This window comes from Corvus moneduloides, chromosome 1 (assembly GCF_009650955.1).
Source record: "Corvus moneduloides isolate bCorMon1 chromosome 1, bCorMon1.pri, whole genome shotgun sequence".
In the NCBI taxonomy this organism is placed as follows: Eukaryota; Metazoa; Chordata; class Aves; order Passeriformes; family Corvidae; genus Corvus; species Corvus moneduloides.
The window spans coordinates 99,823,140-99,845,132 of NC_045476.1; the positions used below are offsets into that span (position 1 = coordinate 99,823,140).

The 21,993-nt window shown below is 38.0% G+C and overlaps 1 protein-coding gene across 2 annotated transcripts in view; it reads left to right on the plus strand.

Annotated features, from left to right (window-relative positions):
* GABBR2 (gamma-aminobutyric acid type B receptor subunit 2) overlaps positions 1 to 21,993 on the plus strand; it is a 473,703-nt gene that overhangs the window by 424,719 nt on the left and 26,991 nt on the right. For both annotated transcript variants that reach the window (XM_032119790.1, XM_032119799.1), the window contains exons 14-15: positions 8,790 to 8,900; positions 21,539 to 21,763. In XM_032119790.1, coding sequence (XP_031975681.1) covers positions 8,790 to 8,900; positions 21,539 to 21,763 — 336 coding nt within the window. The remainder of the gene's footprint in view (positions 1 to 8,789; positions 8,901 to 21,538; positions 21,764 to 21,993) is intronic.

The following is a 21,993-nucleotide window of genomic DNA, read 5'->3' on the forward strand; positions in this document are numbered from 1 at the left end:
GCAGCTATGACCAGCTGAGCATACTCCATTCCACTCTTCAGATTTCAGGAAATGTGCTGGTCCAATGCTCCAGTGAAGACCAATAAGGCATGGTAAAGAACGATAAAACATGTCCACAGTGCAAAACACTGCCAGCTCAAGAAGAAGCTTATCAAGGACTACATTAAGAGTTTACTGGGTCAAAATCTGTAAATACCAACCTAGGAACAAATTTTTGTTATGTAGCCTTTCAATTCAGTAGGCAAAACATAGTAAGAACTAAAGGAACCTGACAATCCATTTTAGACATTAGAACCAAAATTAGGGCTATTTTTTCTTCAGTCAATACAATTGGCTCAGCAAGAGCTATAAAGGTTTATTGTCATGGGATTATTTTTCTAAAAGAGATGTTTTATTTCAAACTGGAGTTAATGCAATGAAAATCTATATTCTGTGTTCTACTGAAGATGAGACAGCTACCAAGACAGTCTCATTTAACTGTAATGTCAATATAACTATGAAAGCCTCATTTCAGAGTCTTTCTTTAAAGCAGGACAGACATTGATTTAAGACTCCAAGTGTAATTTTAGTTTGTTTAGGCCTATGTTTTTCACTGCTGAAGCAGGACTCTACTGAAGATGAATGCATACTTTGTACGCCTTTAATCACCCGCCCTCACCCTCAGTCTGTAGGCTTTGCTGGCATAGTGATGTCAGTGAAAGTTGCAAAGATGTGTGGTTCATTCATTGGTGTCGCTGGTCTAATATAGGATCAGTTATACCAGCAAGTGTGAATCTTCAGAAGTAATCCGTCAGGACCACAGATTTACAATCTTGTTGTTGTTAATATTCCTTAAGTTTTGAGATATTTTTCTCAGAAAGCATTGAGTAGCCATAAGATTCATCTATTTGTAATAAAAAAAGGTGGTCTCAGTTTCCCCACGCAGAATTACTTTGGTAGGAAAGTGCTAAAATATTCTTGTTGACCTTTATTAACTAAAGAACATCTCTTTTGAATTCAACATGACCTTTCTTTTCAAAATGGAGTTAGGTTATATCAAAAAAGGTTATCAAGTCTAAAAGGTCAACATGAAATAAAATCTTTTGAAATAATCAAAGTATTTCTGTTGACCTGAACTTTATTGATTTATTCATCCACTCCTTTTTTTGGATGAAAATTGTATGTACAAATGTTTATATCTGAGACATTACTAGTATTGCAAGGTGGGAGAAAAAAATCAAAATCTTCAACATTTTTATGAAAGACAAATGTTTTCATGTACTTCCGTATCTTGAGATGCACCTTACATTTTACTGTCAACAAGAAACTGGGAATTGATTAACGAGAAAGCAGCTTTTGTGTTGGGGAAGTTGAATTACCTAATTTTAGAAGGACTTAGGGAGGACAAATAGGTGTTTCTGCTTCAATTATAGCGATGAAATTATGGAATATACTTATTATGCTGATCTTAGCATTAGAAATTAAAGATTTTGATCAAAATTTTTGAAAACAAAGGAAAGACCTCCCCTTACTACAGCAATCCCTCAATTATGTCTTAGTGCAGTCATAAAACAGCAGCAAAATCCTCTGATAGGTTGTTGGACCATCACCTTATCATTTTGGAGAACATAAAAAAACAAGTAAGGAAATTAAAATGGTCCTTAATGTTGAGAAATAGTCTTTTTTTTATTTGCCATGGCCCAGAAACTATTCATTTATCAGAGCCTGCATAGGGTGGCAGTGGTCTCTGCTGATATTTGCCTCTGAAAATGTCATAAAACCCTACTTTATGCTTCTCTCTTTTCCACATATGATATATATGTTTTTAAATCCTCTTAGGGAATGGATTTTTCACTTTCTAAATTAAGTCAGTGTCCATTTGTTGTTGTTGTTGTCACTACAATGCAAATAAGCATAGTGATAAATATTTTCAGAATCCATAAATCAAGGGAATTATAGCAGTAAATAGAAAATATAAGACAATTGTAGGGGTGAGATTGTTGTCCTCCTTGACCCAAATAGCTGGGCAAAATTGAGGACCTGATTTTTCTTATAGGAAGAAGCAACTGACAATAGATTCTGTTAGCTGATGGATGCAAGTCTGTCTTATTTACAGGAAAAGTGTTAAATCCAGTTTCTCTGAGTGCCACATGATGGGCGATAAGTCATATCCTTGCTTACAACTCAAAGCCTACCCACTAGGAAATTAATTACAAAAAGAACCTCTACCTTGCTTCCAGCTGGGGCCACCCGAACAGTTTGTCCCTGGCTGTCCTCTGTGGTTTCACTCTACTGTTCTTCTTTCTGCCTTTGCCTTCCTTCCCAAGAATGCTGTCTGTTTCCATTACAATAAGCAAGGAGGCACTGAATTGTTCCAGCCACCAAAAGGAGTGCCTGGCATGGCCTTCAGAGTAGCAGCAAATCTAGCTAGGAAAGAAAAGAAAACTAGAAGGAACAGCAAGTCTGGGCTGTGAACCACAGTTCTGAGCAGCTTCACAGGAAAGGAGGGGAAAATCCTCATCTTGTGAAGCTGATACCAAGAACTGCACATTTCTGGGAGAATCTGTGCAGTGCAAGAGGGTCTGAGTAGTAACAAAGGTCTTCATTCCTTTGACCTACTTTTCTTATGTGTCTTGGCCCCTTGCCTTCCCTTCAAAGAAAACCACACATTCTACTGCTGAGAGTGCTTTATTAAGCCTTTGTAACATTCGTCCCTCTGTCTCCATGCACATACACAGAAATATTTCATTATCCAGTCACTAGATATGCAACTGGGGCAAGATTCTCTGAGGAAATAATATGATGTAAAATTTCTACTGAAGCTATAGCTGACTGCAGAGCGGGAAGACTCAGTCACAGTTGTTTGAAACTCTCCATGATTCAAGAGAATTTTGCCTTTTCCCTTTCATTTGCTATTTTGCAATTGTTTGCAGGGATCACAGTTTTTTCTTGACTCAGTCTAAACTACTACTTTGCATTTTATGTAATACAAATAAAGGAAACTGCTTGGATTAGGAGATAATATTAATAAAAATAGCAAGAAATCTCTAGGAACCTTTTGGCTCTCAAAAAACACTTTCATTTAAACAAAAATGAACCATCACAACAGGAAAATAAAACTCATTAAGTAAAGTGATGCTATAAATAATGTTGATGGGAGATTTTCTCTACAAATAAATGTATGGGCAAATTTATGATAAAAGAGTTTATAAATAGCTCTTCTGGCATTTTATCATCTTGAAATCACACTAATTTACAGTATGTATGCTGACTGATTTATGGAATTATTTGTATAAGAGGCAGATGGAGACCTAAAAAGTAGGTTTCTTTTAAATACATTACAGGGTGATATCACTGTGTCTGTATTAACAAACATTATTGTTTTGGGATAATAGGAATTACAGTGGTTATCTCCAATATAATTGGGGGAGGTTTCCTGTCTTTCTTCACTCCCATTCACTTGCAAATTTAAGCATGGATTCTGTATATGTAACAAGCTGAGGGATGTAAAATAGCAACATCAATATCCTTTTAGTCCCCAAATGTATCAGTATTTTTTCATTGGCTTGCATCGTACATCTTCTTCATTCTTTAGAAAACCCAATTGAGGAGTGAATAAAAAAAAGGGGATATTCACATTGGTATTCCAGCAAGTGTCATTGTATTGTGTCATGTTTGCTAGCTAACCATTACTGAATTACTGTCTCATACTAAAATACCACTTGGAATGAAGATTTTTTAGGAGTTACAATATAAACATATATATTGATATATTGAATTGTGGGTAGAGTTTAATTGTTGAAGTATTTGTGAAGCCAGACAATGCCTAAAGTCCATTGGCTTAGGTGGGGTGGTGAACTGGATTTCAGTGTAACAAGAAAACGAATGAAGCAGAAATTACTCTTTAATCCCATTGGATAACCAAAAGAAACCCTTTAGTTCATGTCACAGAGGCAAAGGGTGTGTATTCAGATCTATGTAAGAAAGCTCATGTGCTGAAACACTTCATACCTCCTCTTTCAATCATTAGAATGTTACACAAATATCCAAACTTTTCAATTAACATTGAAGGGAAATTAGATTGGCCACTGGATTGCAAGAATTCAGTAATAGTTTTGTGCTTTGCTGAGCTACCCTGTGACATACAGTGTGATCTGTAATGTACCCAAACCCAAGCTCAGGTATCAACAAACAAGGTTGCCTGTTATTCTAGGCTGCCTACCACATTTTTAATTGGAAGACATTCCAAATGAGCTACCCTAGCTTAGTATTACCATTCCTATTTTGCAGTAATGGAAAGTATGACTGCACAAAGCAAAAAATACATGAAACAAAAGGGATCCATTTCCTGGAAAATCTCTTTTTCATATCACAGCTGTTTTGCTCTATAAATACCTACAAATTATTAGGTAATCAAAAAGTTGACAGTGTCTGATCCTCATCTTTTCATCAGTAATTAAGAGTCTGGCTCTCAATTTCACACTGCATGCTCAAACTGTTTGAATCCTTTTGTGAAATACCTTTACAGAATTTAGAGTATAAACCAACTCTAATTTTCCTTGGAAAAAAAAAAAAAGGTGAATTTAAGAAGTAAGAATGATCTTCTAATTTAGCTAAGTCTGTGTTTTAAGACAAGGAATCACATGAGCTCCATATGCCTGCTAAATATGACAAATTAAAGATGCCAGAGATATCTAATTCACACTGCAAATTAGCTGTAGTATACAGTCATTATGCCAGTTCAATTGAAGCCATTTAAAGGGAAGATAAAACAGGGAGTGGGATGAGACTGACCCCCTGTGAGCTCTGCCACATAGCAGCACCACAACTCTGCAAACAGAATCATCTGTTGTGCTGGCCAATGGACCTGAGGAGGAGACCATGAAGAAAAAGTACCTTAGGAAGGTCAAGGACTTTTGGATACTGTGTGCTAGTCCAGTCTGTTCTTCCCAGACATTTGCTGGATAAAATGCCTCACAGAACAAAGACCCTTCCTCCTTTGAAGACCTTTGAAGCTACAGAAGAGGAATAGCAATAAAGACACAAATTAAGTCAAAGGTACATCATACAAATATCTGCCCTTTCCAGAGGGATTTTGGCTAATATAATAGCCACTAAGAAATTGTACTTATAGATTAAAAAAAAAAAAAAAAATTCAGATTTCCCTAATGGTTCCTGGTAGTTTTAAGCTTCACTTCTCCCTCTGGTAGCTCCCACCTGGGCCATAACTCACCTATTATGACAAGGATCTTCCAGCCCTCCCAGCAGACTGAAGAGCAAAGAAAATGAAAAAGCAACAGAACTACAGAATTGACTGATAATAGTTTAAACACACACACACTGGGGATATAAACATTCTGTTTACTGGTTTGGGTTGCTTTCTAGACCTAGTGGATCTCACGTAAAACAAGCATTTTACTGGTGATGATACACAACTCTTGTATGAAGTGAACAGACTAAACTATTTATGTTCAACTGCTGAAAGCACTCCAGAAATTGATGTCAATGTCAGAAACCTTATTAGGTTTCAGAAGAGGTAGGAAAGCTTCAGCCTAATCACAAGATAGGAGGTCTTCAGGCTTTTGAGAATGACATCTGAAGGGCATTGAGATTGTTTTCTATAAAAGGAAAGGGCAAATTTCCAGTACATATATAATCACTGGTAGCATTTATGTTGTCATCCTCTCTAAGCAATAACAAAGTGCACAAATGGTGGATGATTAGAGAGGTCAGTCAAGTGCCCCATTCAGCTGTAATTGTAGAGTTTTTGAAAATTCTTTTGACATCAGAAAATATCATATGTTTTTTTAACCCAGCTTTTTGCTATGATTAGTTAATTCATACAAAATCAGTGAAGAAACAGAATGGCAAATTAAAGGCAGTAGAACAGGAATGTCATTTTGCAACAGAGATAAGTAAACAGCAAAATCAGTTCACTTTAAAATTACTGCTACGTGCCAACATTTAACCCCACATGCACAGGACCTCAGCAAATTTTTGTTTAAAGTACTACTGCTTTGCAGATCTCGAAAGTCTTTTGAAAGATGTGCTTCCCCAGGTACATTTTTGCTAATGCTGCAATCAGTATTCTTTCTTTTCCTGCTCTACCTAGAGCACTTCACAAGATTTTACTATCTCACAAAGAAAATCTGAACATGCTGTTTTACTTAATTAACATCAGTTTTGAACTATCATGCGTCATAAAATCTGACAATCTTCCTACTAAGGAAATGATGCTTACTCTCTAACAGTATTTGAAAAGAATTTATGTTTTCCACTTCATCTTTTTTGTGCCTGGATCTTAAAAGAGAGGTTTCGAGTAATGAATGGACATACACTTTCCAATTTTGAAACAAATTTTCATGAGAGATAGCCACATAGGGAAAATAAAAATATAATTGCCACAGAACAAATAGGAGTTCTCATTTCAGTTATATTCTTCAAAACAGGGAATTATTCCAATTACTTATAGTTACTTAAAGGTGGGGGAGTCCTTCAGTCCAAGTGTGATTGGAGTTTTCAATCCAGGAAGAGGGGAAACAAACCACATGACGTTGTCCATCGCACCAGGTGGCAATCCACATTATTTATACACTTTCTTGTTTCAGAAAAGTGGGAAACTGGAAGAGAAGAAATACCTGGCAGGAGGGATGTAGAATTGGGGAAATGAAGAGACAGTCCTGTGCTGACTCACCAGTGAGAAGGAAAAAAAAAAAAGAAAGCCTGATGACCACAGCCTTAAATTTTATGCCACTTCTGTAATTCCAGACCATGAGAGATGGTGCTATTGGCAGGCTTAGATATAATTTTGAATTTTACAAAAATGTCTCTGTACTACAGTCCTGTTGACACATCAGTTACATATACAGAGCTCTGTGTGAATGATTTGCCTGGTGAACTTTATTACATAATAGAAAAAAATGATGTTCAACATATCAGGTTTATGTATATTTTCATGTAACTTTGAGATGAAAGAGTGCTTTCAGTGCACCTAAATTTTAGCATTGGGCTTTTGTCATTGATCAGGGAGAATGAGGTAGTTCAACTGATCCCCAGACAAACATTTGTAGCATCTTAAATGTTGTGATGACACTTAATGTTTGTAGTCATTTCAGTTCTTCAGCTAATGGTTGTTTGCCTGCCATCAACAACCATTAGGATGGAGTCATAAGCTCTTTGGGAGAGTTAATATTGCTGCCTTGGTTTTTATCGTACTTTATTTTAGCCCAGCTTTTTTTCCAAGAGCTTTATTTTTCGTTTCAGGGTTTCTACAGGAGTTCAGGATAGGAAAAGGTTTTAAATGTTAATGTCTTGCCTACTGAAGGCTTTGCAAAGAAAGTTGTGAGTACTTTCACTGTGCAGTGCATCATAGCACAAGGTTGTTTGGGTTTTCTCATTTTTACAGAGTATGAGGTCAGGGGAAATGCTTCACATACAAAAACACCAGTGGAAGAAAGTGAACTGAAGATTATTGCTGTGACTGCTGAAATACATAGCAGAAGTCATACATCATCAGAGACAGCAAGAATAAGCTTTAGGAAATTATTCAGATATCTTCAAAGTCTTTCCATGTACATTTCTAACTTTCAGTTGGTAAAAACATGATTTTTTTCTTATATAATGATCACTATACTTATGTTTGAAACATTTTACATGTGTTACTCATCAAAAAGGAAAATTGAAATGCTCACTGGAACAACCAGGTACAGAAAGCTGCGTTTGGGTTGATCTTAGTTTGGCTGAAGTTCAAATCCAGTCTTTCAAAGTAGAAAGGAAAAGTAGCTTTCAGCATTTCAGCATTTTTTGTAAACACAACAACTGTAGGTACATGCATCTCAGGATAGCCAGCAGGAGTGTTCTGCAGCATGTAACTAAAACAAGTTCTCTAAGAATCACATACAAGAAGATCCTTGTGTTCTTGTACAATGTGCATCATTAACAAGCAGTTTAGCCTTTTGCCCAGACCCAAATATCTATTCTAATTGTGTACAGCATAGTAGCTAGTAACCCTTTGCTCTGTGTGTCAGCTGTTCTTTCCTCTGTTCATAAAAAAAAAATGTGAGGAGGGCAAGGGGTGGTTCTTGCAGGTTTCTCTGAGTCTTTGTTATTGCTCCTCCTTCATACAAACAGTTCTATTAGTCTCCAAGTCCTCTTGATTCTGCAATATTATATAATCTCCTTTTCAAAATAAATGGAAAGCTACAAAGCTTCCAACAGTATTTCATTTTGCACAGGCAATCACTGTATCTAAAAGACTTTCTTTTTTCCTTATTTTTGATGATTTATAGTCTCTCCTAAGCTACTGGTGTAGTTTTCATAGTAAATGGTCTTTAATTTAGCTCATGGTTATCAATGAAAAACCACCTGAAACATGGCAATGTTTCATACATTGTTTATCAGCCATTTGCCAGTGACACAAGAACCGCAGGTGAAAGGAAAGAGGAATTTAAATACATTATTTTTCATGCCTCTGCTTTCAAGCTGTTTGCCTTGTTGGAAAATTGTCTGTCCTAAAGCTGATAAATATGACTGACAATGTTAAATACAGAGTGACTTCAGACATTTTCTTTCAGGTTTGCAGTAGATGTGACCTCACCAGGTAGTAGGTATCATGCAGCTGTTTCCTCAGATCCTTGCTTTTCACGGTATTTCTCTGCAGGTTCATGGGTCCGCTCTCATCACAAGTTACTTTAAAGTTGTCCACTCTGTATTCTGCACATCCTCAATTAACTGAAAATATATCTAAGTACCACTGAGGTGCAAATGCAAAGGAAATCTGAGTCCAACTATTCCACCTTTTCATTTTGCAGCCGGACCCTGCGGGCAGAGATATCTCCATCCGACCAATCTTGGAGCACTGCGAAAACACCCACATGACCATTTGGCTTGGGATCGTCTACGCTTATAAAGGGCTGCTGATGGTAAGCACAGCTTCTTCTGCACAGCACTGACTTCAAGCTGCTATTTACTGATAGGCATCAATTGAATTTTATTTGCTTTCCTGATGGCTGGGAGTCAATTAAAATGGCCTTGAGTACAAGTTTTATAATCAGGTCTGTTTTAAAGTTCATTAGACAATAATATGTGGATATATGCATTTGTAAAATAAATAAGACATTACTAGCACTTAAGCTGAGTATTATAGGTATACCACAAACCATGAAATTTAGTAGTGAAAAGATGGGTCTACAAACGAGACAGCTTTGTAAATAAAGAAGTCAAATCCTCTGAATTCCTATAGGTTCTCCAAAAAGGTAGATTTAGATTGTTCGAGGTGTTTGCCTCTTAGTTGCAAATGTCCTTGAGAAATAACCACGAGATGCAAGATTAATTTGGGGCCTGAATCAAAATAACTCTTTTGTCACTGAGGCCCATCTCGATAAAAAGATTTAGTTACTAAAACAGACCTCAGGAATGAGGAACCCTGAGGCTTGATAGTTTAAAAAAAGAAAAAGAAACTGTGACTATTAGTGATTAAAAGCTCCTGAGCCTGAAGGTTTTGAAAACATCTGATTTTGACAGCACTGACCAGCAGAACACCTATCTTGAGTTGAGCCCCATCTGGATCCTAAGCCTGACAGACATTAGTCTACAGTGCCTGAAGGGGTCAATCTGTTCTGTGCATTTGGAGCATGCTGGTTCATTAGGACACCGGGAAAGATGGGGTCAGCTGCTGCCACTTGGTGTGGTTGGTGCTGCTGCCCAGAGGGGGCTGCTCGTGCCAGGAGTCCTTTTCTTCCCTCTCCCCTGTGAATGACTGCTCTGATGAGTCCTGCTGCGTTTCACACTGCTTTCTTCAGGCTGAAAAGTGTTTAAAGAGAGATGGGGGTTTTTGTTTCTTTAAATTCTAAACAGTTGCTTTGTGGTCAGACCACTCTGCTGGGGTGAGCCTTCAAGCAAGAAGGCACTAGCATCAAATGTCTCCAGGTCCCAGGTGAGAGCTCAGATCCTCGAGCTACTAGGCAAAAGGAAGTCTTCTCAGGGGAAGGAAAGGGAAAGGGAAAGGGAAAGGGAAAGGGAAAGGGAAAGGGAAAGGGAAAGGGAAAGGAGTAGATGGCTCTTTTTCAGACAGAGAATGTCCAAGCAGGCTGTGAAATTAGGACCTAGGACATACTTGCTCCCTCCAAAGGGATCAGGAATCAGGAGAGATTCCACACCTCAGCATGTCTGACTGGTCAGCTCTGGGTGGCTCTGGGTGCACATCAACCTTAGCATGTAGTGCAGCATTGAGGGATTTGTGTCCTAAAGGATACTGCAAGTTGGGAGCCATGACATTGACCAGCACTGGGGCCACAGTAAGATTCAAACAAATGGTAGGGTTTCTTTGGTTTTTTAAATAACTTCATCAATGTTTTCAGTAAAAATATTTTAAATATACATTCTCAGGCAACTTTCTTTGAAGTTTCAAGTTTGAGTAGTGTTAGACAGTAGTCAGACTGCTTTGGTTCTCACTAGCTCTTTGCTGTATATTGATTTGTCAGCATGTATGTTGGACTATGTTCTATAAGATATGTGACTGTCTTTAAGTCTGTGTCACTTGCAAGCTTATTTTGCAAATGCCATTACATTATTAGACAATAATATGTGCATATATGTGGATATATGCATATGTAAAACACCCAATTCACTATTGAATTTCTTGGTTTGTGGCATATCTATAACATTCAGCCTAAGTGGTACTAATGTCTTATTTATTTTATGTATGCCATTACTCACTAATTTCAGACACACAGCTTTTCATAACCACCAGTGAAATACACACTTTTTATTACTCCAGTGCCCTCTTAACACACAAATCGCTACATATTAAAAAGGAAGATACTCATCTGAATCATTTAAATAATTGCTATGATGAGTGAATGAGTGATATGAGGACAACAGAATTGATGCATTTTATCTCATCACCAAAAACATTCTGTACACCACACATACTTTGCCTTCAGAACAAAAAACAGAACCTCTCATGTTACTGTATCATTTTATAAAGGTTTAGCTAGTACAAAATTCTGTGATTTGTAATAATAAAACATAGATCTAATTTAACATGCTATATACTAAAGAGCTAGTATTGCTTATTACAGTACAATGCAATATTTAAGGTAAAATGGCTTTACTCAGGCCAAAATGGTTTACCGTGACCTCTTGTCTCAAAATAGGAATACAAAAAATGGGGTTAACCTAAAAAAGTTCTTTTCTTTTTTGTCTTGAAGTAAAAGCAATACTGTCCATTCTGATGTCTTAAATGAACTGATGCAGTGAATAAATCACTCAGGGTAGGGCAGAGCACAGAAGGGAAGGCAAGGTATGGCAAAATAAGGGAAGGCATTACATGACAGGATACATTGGTTCCCTCTAAATTAAAGTAAGCAAACTTTAAAAATCAGATTCACAATTCTTCAATTGCCTCTGAAGGGATGTGAGGAAATTCTTACTTACTTCATGAAGGCTTCTCAGTTATTAGATTCAGATTCCTCAGGACTCGTGACTAGAGAATAACAGGAAAATGACCATCCTACATTTTGCCTTTACCACTTTATTAATTTTCTTAATGAACAGTGTATTAGTCTTCTCCAGTTGCTCCATACTTAGAGGATTCAGTGTTTTCTCCCTTCTCAAGTTCAGCTCCTAAAAGGCTGCAGACAAGTTCAAGGTCTGTCTATGTGTACATGTTGACCATTGCAGAATAACAGAATCAGTTAGGCTGAAAAAGACTTCTGAGATTGAGAATATTCTATGCCTGAGCACCATTACGTCAACTGGATCAGTTGCACCTCAACTAGTCAGTTGCAGTATTTTGATTTTTGATGAGGCACACATTGAAAAGCACCTTTATTTCACATATTCCAAAGGATGACAGAAAACACACCATCTTCACCTTGCTGGTGATGCGTTATTAGGGAGCGCACTAACATTTTTCTGAGGGGTATGAATTATTTTTCTCATCTCAGCCAGAACAATACCAGACTGGACTCTTAGAATGCTTTGCTTATTAGTCACACACACATTAGTCTTGTCTACTGTTTGATCCCTCTCTTCCTGATAATGCTTTAAGTTAACATTAGATTCAAGGTGTACATATGTTGGAAGTTTCATTGTGTCCCTGACATGTTATTACAGACACCTGTTATTCAGCTACTGAGAAACAGGCTTTTGAGGCAAAACTATATTTTGAGCTTGACTGTTGCTCTCTGTATGAAATTCTACTTTTTCCCCGTGTTAATTGAGGGGGTTTTAAGCCATAACCAATAATATTGACCACTTCCCATACACCATTTTTAACAGATCATCCTTAGCTAAGAATGCCAAGAATGCCAAGAATGAAAATATCAGTATGGTTATCAGTATCTCATGACTGAGATAGGAAAAAAAAAAAGCATATGCACCATGCAACTTGATAAAAGTCCATAAGAAATTTATTTTCTTCTAATGATTCATTTTCCGGCATTCCACTATAGTTGATATACTGCACAACACAATTCTGTAATTGATTTATGAAGCCAAAGAAAACATTAATTCAACTAATACATATCCTTGGGATAATGTTCAATATTAATTTCAAGACTGAAAGAATCCTCTGCTTCCTAAGGCTCTCTAATTGCTAAGCTGAATTTGTCTTATTCCAACCCTTGAACTTTGTTGGCTCTTGCTTATATGTTATCCCTCTTTCTCTAAAATGGCCTGATGTCTTTATTTCTAGGAAAATTTTCTTGCATTTGGCCAAAGTTCTGGGATTTTTCTAAAAATCTTGCTGTGAGTTGTCTACCATTCTTCGCCTTTGCTTCCTCTGCATCATTTTCAGCCATGTTATTATAGTCTCCTCCAAGCCCATGTACATGTATGGGACAGCTTAAGTTAGAATTTTTTTAAAAACTATCCTTTTTTTTCAGTAACTTCTCTTTAATAGCTACGTTGAGATTTATCACATAGATTTCAATCAGTTTAAATTTGTTGTATTGATTTTATAGCATTCAGTATTTAAATAATGATACTGTGCACTGAGAAATCTACTACTGAGAAATCTACATAATCTGCATGAATGTAATTGCCTTTATTCAGTCTTGCAAAATAATAGCATGTTGAATTATATTTCTATCCTTTTTTTTTTTTTGTTCCCCACTTACTGGATGAGTTCATGTGTCAGCCATTTCATTAATTTGCTTAGGAGAGAAATTACAGTAATAGCTCTGTAATCACTGGGGGTGTTCCACTTTCTCTTTTCCCATATGGCCTCTTTGCATCTTAAGTGGAGCTTTGCCAGAATTCCAATAAATATCAACAAATATCCAACAAATCTTTGCTATATATAAATATCAAATTAAACCCAGTAGTCCAGACAACTTCTAAATCAATTCTTAAAACTCCTGCATGTAAATTACAGGATCTCTGTGATTAAAACAGCTTGTCTTGACAGAGTTTTCAAGAGGTCTCTTACTTCTGGAATAAGCTGCACTTCACTGTTTTGGCAAGATGTGAATGGACTGTTCCATCTCTATGTAAATATAGGGCAAAATCCCTTGTTAAGCAATCTTATGGTGCACCATTGCTATTGAATTTTTCATCTTCCAAGGAATTAATCATTATTACAATTCGTTTTTCTCAACTTACATTTTTATAAATCCTTATAAATTCTGTTAATGCTGCTAGCCATTCATTTACTACCATACATTTAACTTACCTTTCCTCTATCTCTATTTTAGATCTTTAATTCATAATCACTGTTATGAATTTCCTCTTTTTAATTTTTGTTACATTCTGTCTAGTCTTTGGCCATTTTACTGCCTGTTTATTTTACATTCCACAACAACCAAAATAATTTTTAAGGTAATAGCTTTTTTACACATGTGAAGCTTAGGACAGATCATTCACAGCACATACCCAAACATCTTTCAGTTGCTGTTTGTAAATATCCCTGTTGCTTCCCCTTCCCCCTTCTCCAATGGTTTCTTTTGCTTTGTTGGCTAATTCATAAACATTACTTTTCCATTTTTTTTTATGCACTTGGGAGTAGATTTTAAAAAAAGGAGTTAGGTACCATGATTTAGAGCTTGAGTTCCAGTCATGGCCAGAAGCCCACTCTTCAGTCAGGACTTTGTGCTCTTGCCCCTACAGGCAGGAGGGGAAGCAGATGCTTGTTGTGTGACAACCAGTCACCAGTTAGCAAATATCCAGCAGAAAATTTGGTCACTGACAGCATTTAGATACCTACAGATGGTACTGAGGGATGGTCTGGCTGTCCTTGCTGGATGTTGGATGTAGCTTCTCTCTGCTACTTCAGGTGCTTAAGCCGTCTGTGTGTGTCAAGCCCAGGAGCTGCATATGAACCGTACAGCTGTGGTGTGCAACATGTGCTACTCCTTTTATTATTTTACTATTATTTTATATTTACTCAATGAAGGATGTAAAGAATTTTTTTTTTTTTTTTTTTGTCACTGAGGAAAGGGAAGCAGTGGAGCAGTCACCCAGAGAGTCTGACCAGCTTTTGTCCTAAAAAGGTTACAAAACCAGACTGGATAAAATTATGAACTGCCTGGACTGAACTCACATCTGAGCCTGCTTTTTGAGCAGGAGGTTGCACTACATGATTTCCTCAAGTCCCTCCCAATTATCTTATGAGACTATATCAACCATATTATTAATTCATTCATTTATCAAATTAATCAATTTGACGTGTAGAAAAAATGAATAGTTTTCAGATTATGTTAAAATTCCCAATTGTTTTCTGATAATACCTTTGATTTTTAACACATATACTTGCATTCTTTCCTAATTCCCTTCATGATCAAAAAGAGTACTCAGAAGAAGGAACTGCCTCTTTGTCAATTAACTTGCATGATTCCAACTCATATATATGGTGGGTTTAGCACCAACCCATCTGTCCCATCTTGCAGTGATCAGAGAGGAAGGTAGTTAAGTTTTGCAGTGGGGGAAAGTAGTTTATAGTGGTACCAGATATTTATTATATCTTTTATAAAACATGGACAGTATTTTAGCATCCAAAACCACATTTCCATATGGTTTTGTTGGATAAATTTTTCCCTAATATGACCATAAGGAAACTTCAAATATATTTTTGAAATGTTGCAAATAGTGCAGTATTCCCTTACATGTCTCTTGGCATCAATTTTTGCACAGCAGAAATAGATTTAAACTGTAGCACACACTGGTTTTTAGCAGAGGTGCTTCACCTCTTTACAGAGCTGTGATTGTGGTAATCTTATGCCAGAGACAATATAACGCTATTCCAAATGGATATTTGCTAATGACCCGTTGTGTATTTGTTTAAACTTAGTTACTAGAATGTGTTTCATGACTAAGCAGAATTTTCATGGAAAAAAGTCAAATATAGTCTCAATGGAAAGAGGGGAAAATATTTTATTGACCTGTTGATTTGGGAGGCTGGAGTATAAAGTGAAATCTGGATGCCTGTTAGTGTTTGTAGCTTTGTACCGCTGCCTTTCTGTCCTGCACTGGGAATAAAGGATTTTGCCAAGAAGAAAGTCCTTCAGCTGAGTAGCTGAATATCATATCTTGCAATTAAAAATAATATTTAACTCTTGTCCTAATGCTCAATAGAAATATTAAGCTTCCAGAGCAGCTCTGTGAAAATGAACTAAATACACAGCTGACTCAGATCAGGGGAGTGAGCAATGGTTTAACATCAGATTGTACTGACTGTGAAGGTAAGAGACCTACAAGGGCAAAGTTTGTCTTTCAGTTTTCTAACCTTACTTATTGTACTGCTAATTAAAAAAAAAAAAAGGTCACTTTTATATGCATCTTCCTGAAAGCTGCTCAGTATTTTTACTGCACAATTCTCCAGTGAAAACATGAAAACCAAAAATCCCTTTTTTTTTTTTTTTTTAAGTTCTGAGAAACCTCATTGAAAAATATCTGCAGCCATTTCACTGAAATAAAAATGTGCCTATGTCTGTGATGATCTGCATTTAATGAATGAACCTGAGTAAACAACACACAAGTCAAGCTTCACAGGTACTCCAGGCTGAAAGGTCTTTACAGGCCAGAGTCCAGAACTGCCTTGGTTTAAGGTGGCCAGGAGGGGAAATCTCACACTAATCTAGCTAGAAAAAAACAAAACCAAAACAAACTAAAATCTCCCAATGTTAAATCTTTAAAGAAAAGGCTTCATTTTATTTTTTTATATGGCAGAGCAGGGCTACAATCCACAAGTGAGCAGGGTCAGTGCTACTACAATACAGCAACTAGCTGCAAAGCTGCAGCCTGGTCCAATATATAATCTTTCCAAAACCATATTCCCTAGTTATTGGCAAGCATTACTTCTGACAAGATTGGAGATTTTTCCTCTGGTATTTCTTTGCTCTTCTCAGATATCTTCAGTATAAGTTTCTTTATCTTTCTTTCCTAAGTTTCTTTATCTTTCTTTCCTAACCTAAGCTGACATGACTTTGAAATGAAACATATAAAAAATGGTTTAAAGGCAGTACCATGGAGGTGAATAAATAATTTCCTTCCTGTCATGTGACAGTCTGTGCAATCCAATAGCAAATTAGGCACTTCGTTGTATCTATTTATGTTGTGGATCTAAGAAATTGTTACTGTGTTTAGCAGTAATTCTCATGAACAAGATTTAAAATTAACTAGCTGGTAGAGTTTTAAAAAAAAGTGTTAAATGTTTTCCAATACTTCAGCTACAAACAGCTATCAAAATTTGGTCAGTATAAGTTTCTTTAAAATTAAAGTTTGCCTGCAAAACTCTGAAAACACAAGTATTATATTCTCCATACACCTGTTATGCTTCTAACATGATAATACAGATTTCTCCTAGTGACCACTATTCTATCTTTAATCACAGTGATACAATCCTGTTGTCTTCAGATACTGTTTTTCCCAAATGTATGCAGTGGTTTTCTCACAGCCTTTTTGGGTGCACTGACAACACAGCCTAAACCTACCATACCAACAGTTGCAAAGACACTCTAAATCAGTGTCAAATGGAAGCTGCCTGCCCTCAAACAAAACGCAAAACAAACCAACCCTGCCTGTACAGCTGCCCATATCTTCTGAGAAAATCCAAACCAATATTTTATGGCACTTTATACATCAAGAAGATGTGTGTATTTATTAGACCACCAAAATTGAAGAAGGCTTTACGTTCATGACTGACAGTGTAGGAACTATACTGCAGTTCCTAGCTGCATTCACAGTGTCATTGGTCGAGATCCAAAAAAGACTAAAATTAGTCCATTAGACTTGATAGTAGGCTGATGTGTCCTTAAATTTTATACAACTGTTTCCTATAGGAGAACATGTAGCCCTGAGTTATTTGGAGATGCGTGGGGTCCATCAGAAGCCTCGGGATGGGAATTGTAACTGCCAGCAAGGAGCTGCCTAAGTGAGCTGGTATAAAACAGTGGGGACAGATGTGTCCTACACCTCTCCAAATCCAGCACATTAGCACTGCTAAGAGCTGCCTGCCTCCATCCCAATGCGTATTCATGCATGCCTTCTCTAAAGACTGGTTAATCAAAATTCTCAGCAGAGATCAGAACTAACATCCCATGCAAGTGCCCAATTAATTAAGACAGTCACTTTCTCATTACATAAAATTCGACAGCTCTGAAAGAAGTTCAGGTGCTCCTTCTGGAGCCAGACTATGCTCTGGGGTTAGGGAGCATATCTCAGGCAAAACTTAGAATTGTGCCGTGTCCTCCAAACATGAAGCTACACAATGGTCATCACCAGCATCAATGTCTTGAATGAAGATGGCTGCTGCTGTATTCTGTGTGGGGCCCAAGCCAGTAGACAGTCTGAGAACCCTTTACCAGTTTGAGCCCTGGAGGAGGAAAGACAGCTGCATTGCAAATCCCGGCAGGCAGTCGTAAATATCAAATAGTCCTTAAATTCCACAGCAGTCTCCAGAATTAGGGGCCCCCAAGCATAATTTGAAATGTAATTTTCTTATCTGGGGAAGATGAATGTTTAAAGTTTAGGTACCAGGAGTAAAGAGGAGCTGAACTAGGTACTATGAGTCTGTGTTTTTAACTGTAGCTCCCAAGTTTCATATTCGAAAGTTGTCAAGGAATCACAGAAATCTGGACCCTTCACTAGCAATATCTGCACCCCATTCCTCAACTGAGACATTTTACAGGATTTTACCAAGGGATTTACAGAATTTTTACTGTCATAAAACTGAATCTTTCATGTGTGCATATTGTCTGAGCCTCAGGAAGGAGGAAAATAAGAAGGGCAGATGGAGGGAAACCAAAGCATCGTGTTCCCTCAGGAAGTCTTTATCTCAGAGGAGAAACCTTACCAACCCCATGGAGCCCTGCAGGCATCTGTACCAGGCAAACAAGGAGCACCTCTGCAATCACCACTGCACTGGCAGCAGGATGCAGAAAACTCTCAGCTTTTATCCATGTTTGAGTCTCAGAGATGAGCTGTGACTTCTAGAAAAGGAGATCTCTCTTCCTGAGGCAAGCATTTTACCCCAAATGCTAACAAAAATTTAAAAAAATGCTCTCAGATTTACAGTGCTTAATTCTGGGGAAACCCACTTGCTGCAAGAATCTCTCCCTTTCTTTAGTTATTGTATAAATAAGTACATATCATCCTTTCATCTGAAAGATATTTAACAGTTTCCCATGCTGTTCTCAATTATAAATGAGAATGGGCCAAACCGTAACCACCACAACACTCCAAACGATCTTTTTTCCATTATAATTGATATTTTAGATCATTTTATAACCACCTCAGCTATAAATTCATCCCCATTATTTGTAATAAGTGCTCATGTAAGTATGTTGGCTGTATTCCCAGAATAATTCTTTTGGAATGGAATCTGTTCATACTGGGGGAAGTGGACGAGAGTGAGGGATGACCTACAGCCCTAAAAATCTCATTAATAATTAATCATAGTCGGAGAAGATAGAAATCTTCTCCGTCGTTAATCAGGGTCTCATGCCTTTAAAAATGCGATGCAGAAATACAGACAAGGATTCCTTCTACCCCTCAAAACAGGCCTAGACCAGCCTGTTTGTCAGTTCATGGGCTGGCAAAATGTAAATTTTCAACAGAACTGAGCTGTGCAGCACCAAGAGTGCAGGGAGTGGACAACAGGCAACCCCTGAGATGATGGGGTGTCTGGAAGGAACAGGTGTGTACCCTAAAAAAAGGTACCACCACTGTATGTCCCCCCAACACATCCAGGTGAATATAGTGACAATTTGCTTCTGCTGAGCCTGTAATGGAGTCTGTACATTCCTGCTCTGCCTGTGCACATGCCAGACCCAACAGCAAAGGAGTGCTGCCTGCACCCTTCCCTATTGGAGGTACTGCCTTGTTTAGCAGAAGGGCTCTGAAAATGTATCAGAGGATGAGCTGTTGCTCTGGCACAAAGCCTGATAATGGGCTCACACACCTCGGCTGCCCTCCCTGAATGGCCAAGACCCCTTGCTGACCCAGGTAGCTGTCTACAGACCCCTTAAGAGCATCCCCTTGCTGTGCTCTGCCTGCAGCAGCCACTACTGCTCTTCCTGCAAATCTTAGGCTGCTGGGAAGGTGAGGAGAAGAGGCAATGGGCCAGAGTGAGGTGTGGGCTCTAGTCCTACTAAAGGAGATGGATTAAACTGAAGAGGCAGGACTCCAACAATGAGGCAATGGAGTGCCCTAGGAGAGGACCATCTCCTGAAGTAGTGTGTAGAGAAATAAGGTGGGAATGTTGCTGAAAAGGACTTGGGTAAGGATTGCCAGGGCAACTACTGCTGCTGTTGCTGGGAAGGGCCACCTGTGTCAGTGTATCTTGACAGGGATTGCAGCAGTGATGGCAGTACTGGAAAGTGGGTGAGCAAGTGATTCCACATCCCATGCCTGGACTGGGCAGCCCCTGCAGCCTGCCACACTCCATGGGCTGAGAGTAGATGCCTAATCTGCCAAAGCCTCCCAGCCAGCGCTGCCCATGAACATGTGGCAGGGTGACATGTGCTGCAGGCAAGAGAATGAAATAAGCCAGCAGACAAGCTCAGGGAGGGCAGGGCTGGCAGTTCAGCAGCAAGTCCTGATTGGAAGTGCCTGGGTGAGTGGGTAGGTGGCTGCAGCCTGCAAGTGCCTGTGGGAGTGCAAAATAGCTGAATCACAAGTGGTTGGCTTTGTTGCCATTGTTATTTGAGATAAAAACTAAGCAAATAATCAAGGAAATTTGCAGTTACTGGTGTCCAGGTGTTACTACAGTTGAAACCCAAGTCTGTAGAACAAACATCACTCTGTCACTTGCCTGCTCTCTTTTGTTTGTCTGGCAGCACTGTTCTTCTAGTCCAGGTTATTTGCCATAGGAAAAAAAAAAACAGAAAAATAGAAGGTAAATTATACTAGACAACTGCAATTAATCCCCCAAATGGCATCATCATTGACCTCCAATTTCCTGGATTGCACATAAATTGAAGTTATATGAAAGAGAACATTATCTTCATGATATGGCAGTGGACAAATGTGATGGTCTGGGAGGAAGGCTACTAAGGTCAATGGGAATGCACCTTTGCTCTTTCTCCTTCTTGTCTGTCCCTGCACTGTGATCAGAAAAAAAGCTAGAAAACATAGAAACCATGCCTTGGACCTTAGTGATAGTTCTTCTCTCTGTCTTTTCCTTTCATCCAATACCATCTGCTCTCTGTCATGCTTCCCAAGGCACCATACAATCCTACGGGGCTTTGCCTAGACTGTAGGCTGGGTTACCTATTTACAACATCTTGAGTTCGTTTAGGGTTTTACTGCATTGCCAGGACTTCTCTGAGGAATGCAAGAGGAAGAAAATAATTGTTTGCAGCAGTTCACGTTGCAGAAAAATCTAATTAAATTTCGAGGGATGGAGATGGCTTCCTTCCACTAAAGGCTTTCCCCTGCTGAATTGCAAAAGCATCTTGCAAATAACAAAGGGGCTAAAGCTTAAAAATACTCCGAAGGAAAAAAGCAAACAAAAAATTGCCACAAGAATGTTTCATGCCAGAAATCATTAGACAACTGCAATTGAAAGGCCATTACCAACTCCCACTATAATAAAAGACATTATAATTGTAATCTGAACAACTCGGGTGACACTTTCTGCATTGTATATTTATCTCTCATGGGACACATCTTGGCACTGCTGCTTATTAATGTAGGTGATAATCATGTAATGAATGGCTGGATTGATAAGAGTATATTGAGAACAGCTGCTAAAAATAGCTAAAAGAACAATGCACATTATATCTTTACTGGAATCCTTGAAAAGAAACAGAAGGACTGTCTTTAAAATTATTAAAAATATAAAATAAAGATAACCATACCATTTAGAGAAATTTGTTTCAATCAGGACTAATTTTAAGTTTCACATTTTTCTTGTTAGAGTGGGAATCTGTCCTAGTGAGCAAAACAAATCCCACAGGTAATTAGATATTAAGCAAAAGGTAGGTGTATATCTCTGAATTGTAATATAACCCATAGTTGTCAAGTTGGAAAACACATCTGTTTTAAACTAGTGCTTTTTCTGGATGACAGCCAATTCCTCTTATAATTATCATGTTTTCTCCTTCTTTTACCATTTCAGTTATTCGGGTGTTTCCTCGCCTGGGAGACACGGAATGTCAGCATTCCTGCTTTGAATGACAGCAAGTATATCGGAATGAGTGTGTACAACGTGGGGATCATGTGCATTATTGGTGCTGCTGTTTCATTCCTTACTCGGGACCAACCCAATGTGCAGTTCTGCATCGTTGCTTTAGTCATAATATTCTGCAGCACCATTACTCTCTGCCTTGTGTTTGTACCTAAGGTAGGTGAATTTGTTTTGCATGAATATGGATTTTTTTTCCTGCTGTTTTGTAATTATGATGTAATATGTAGGTGTTTATTACCTTTTCAAGTTCAGGAGATATGTATGAATTCTTGACCAAGCCCATCTATAAACTCTTGTCTCCGGACCCTGAAGGAGAAACAAATCTTCATGACATTTTGGAGAAAGTGTGAATACATCAGCTTCTAATTTCTATATTTTTACTGAAA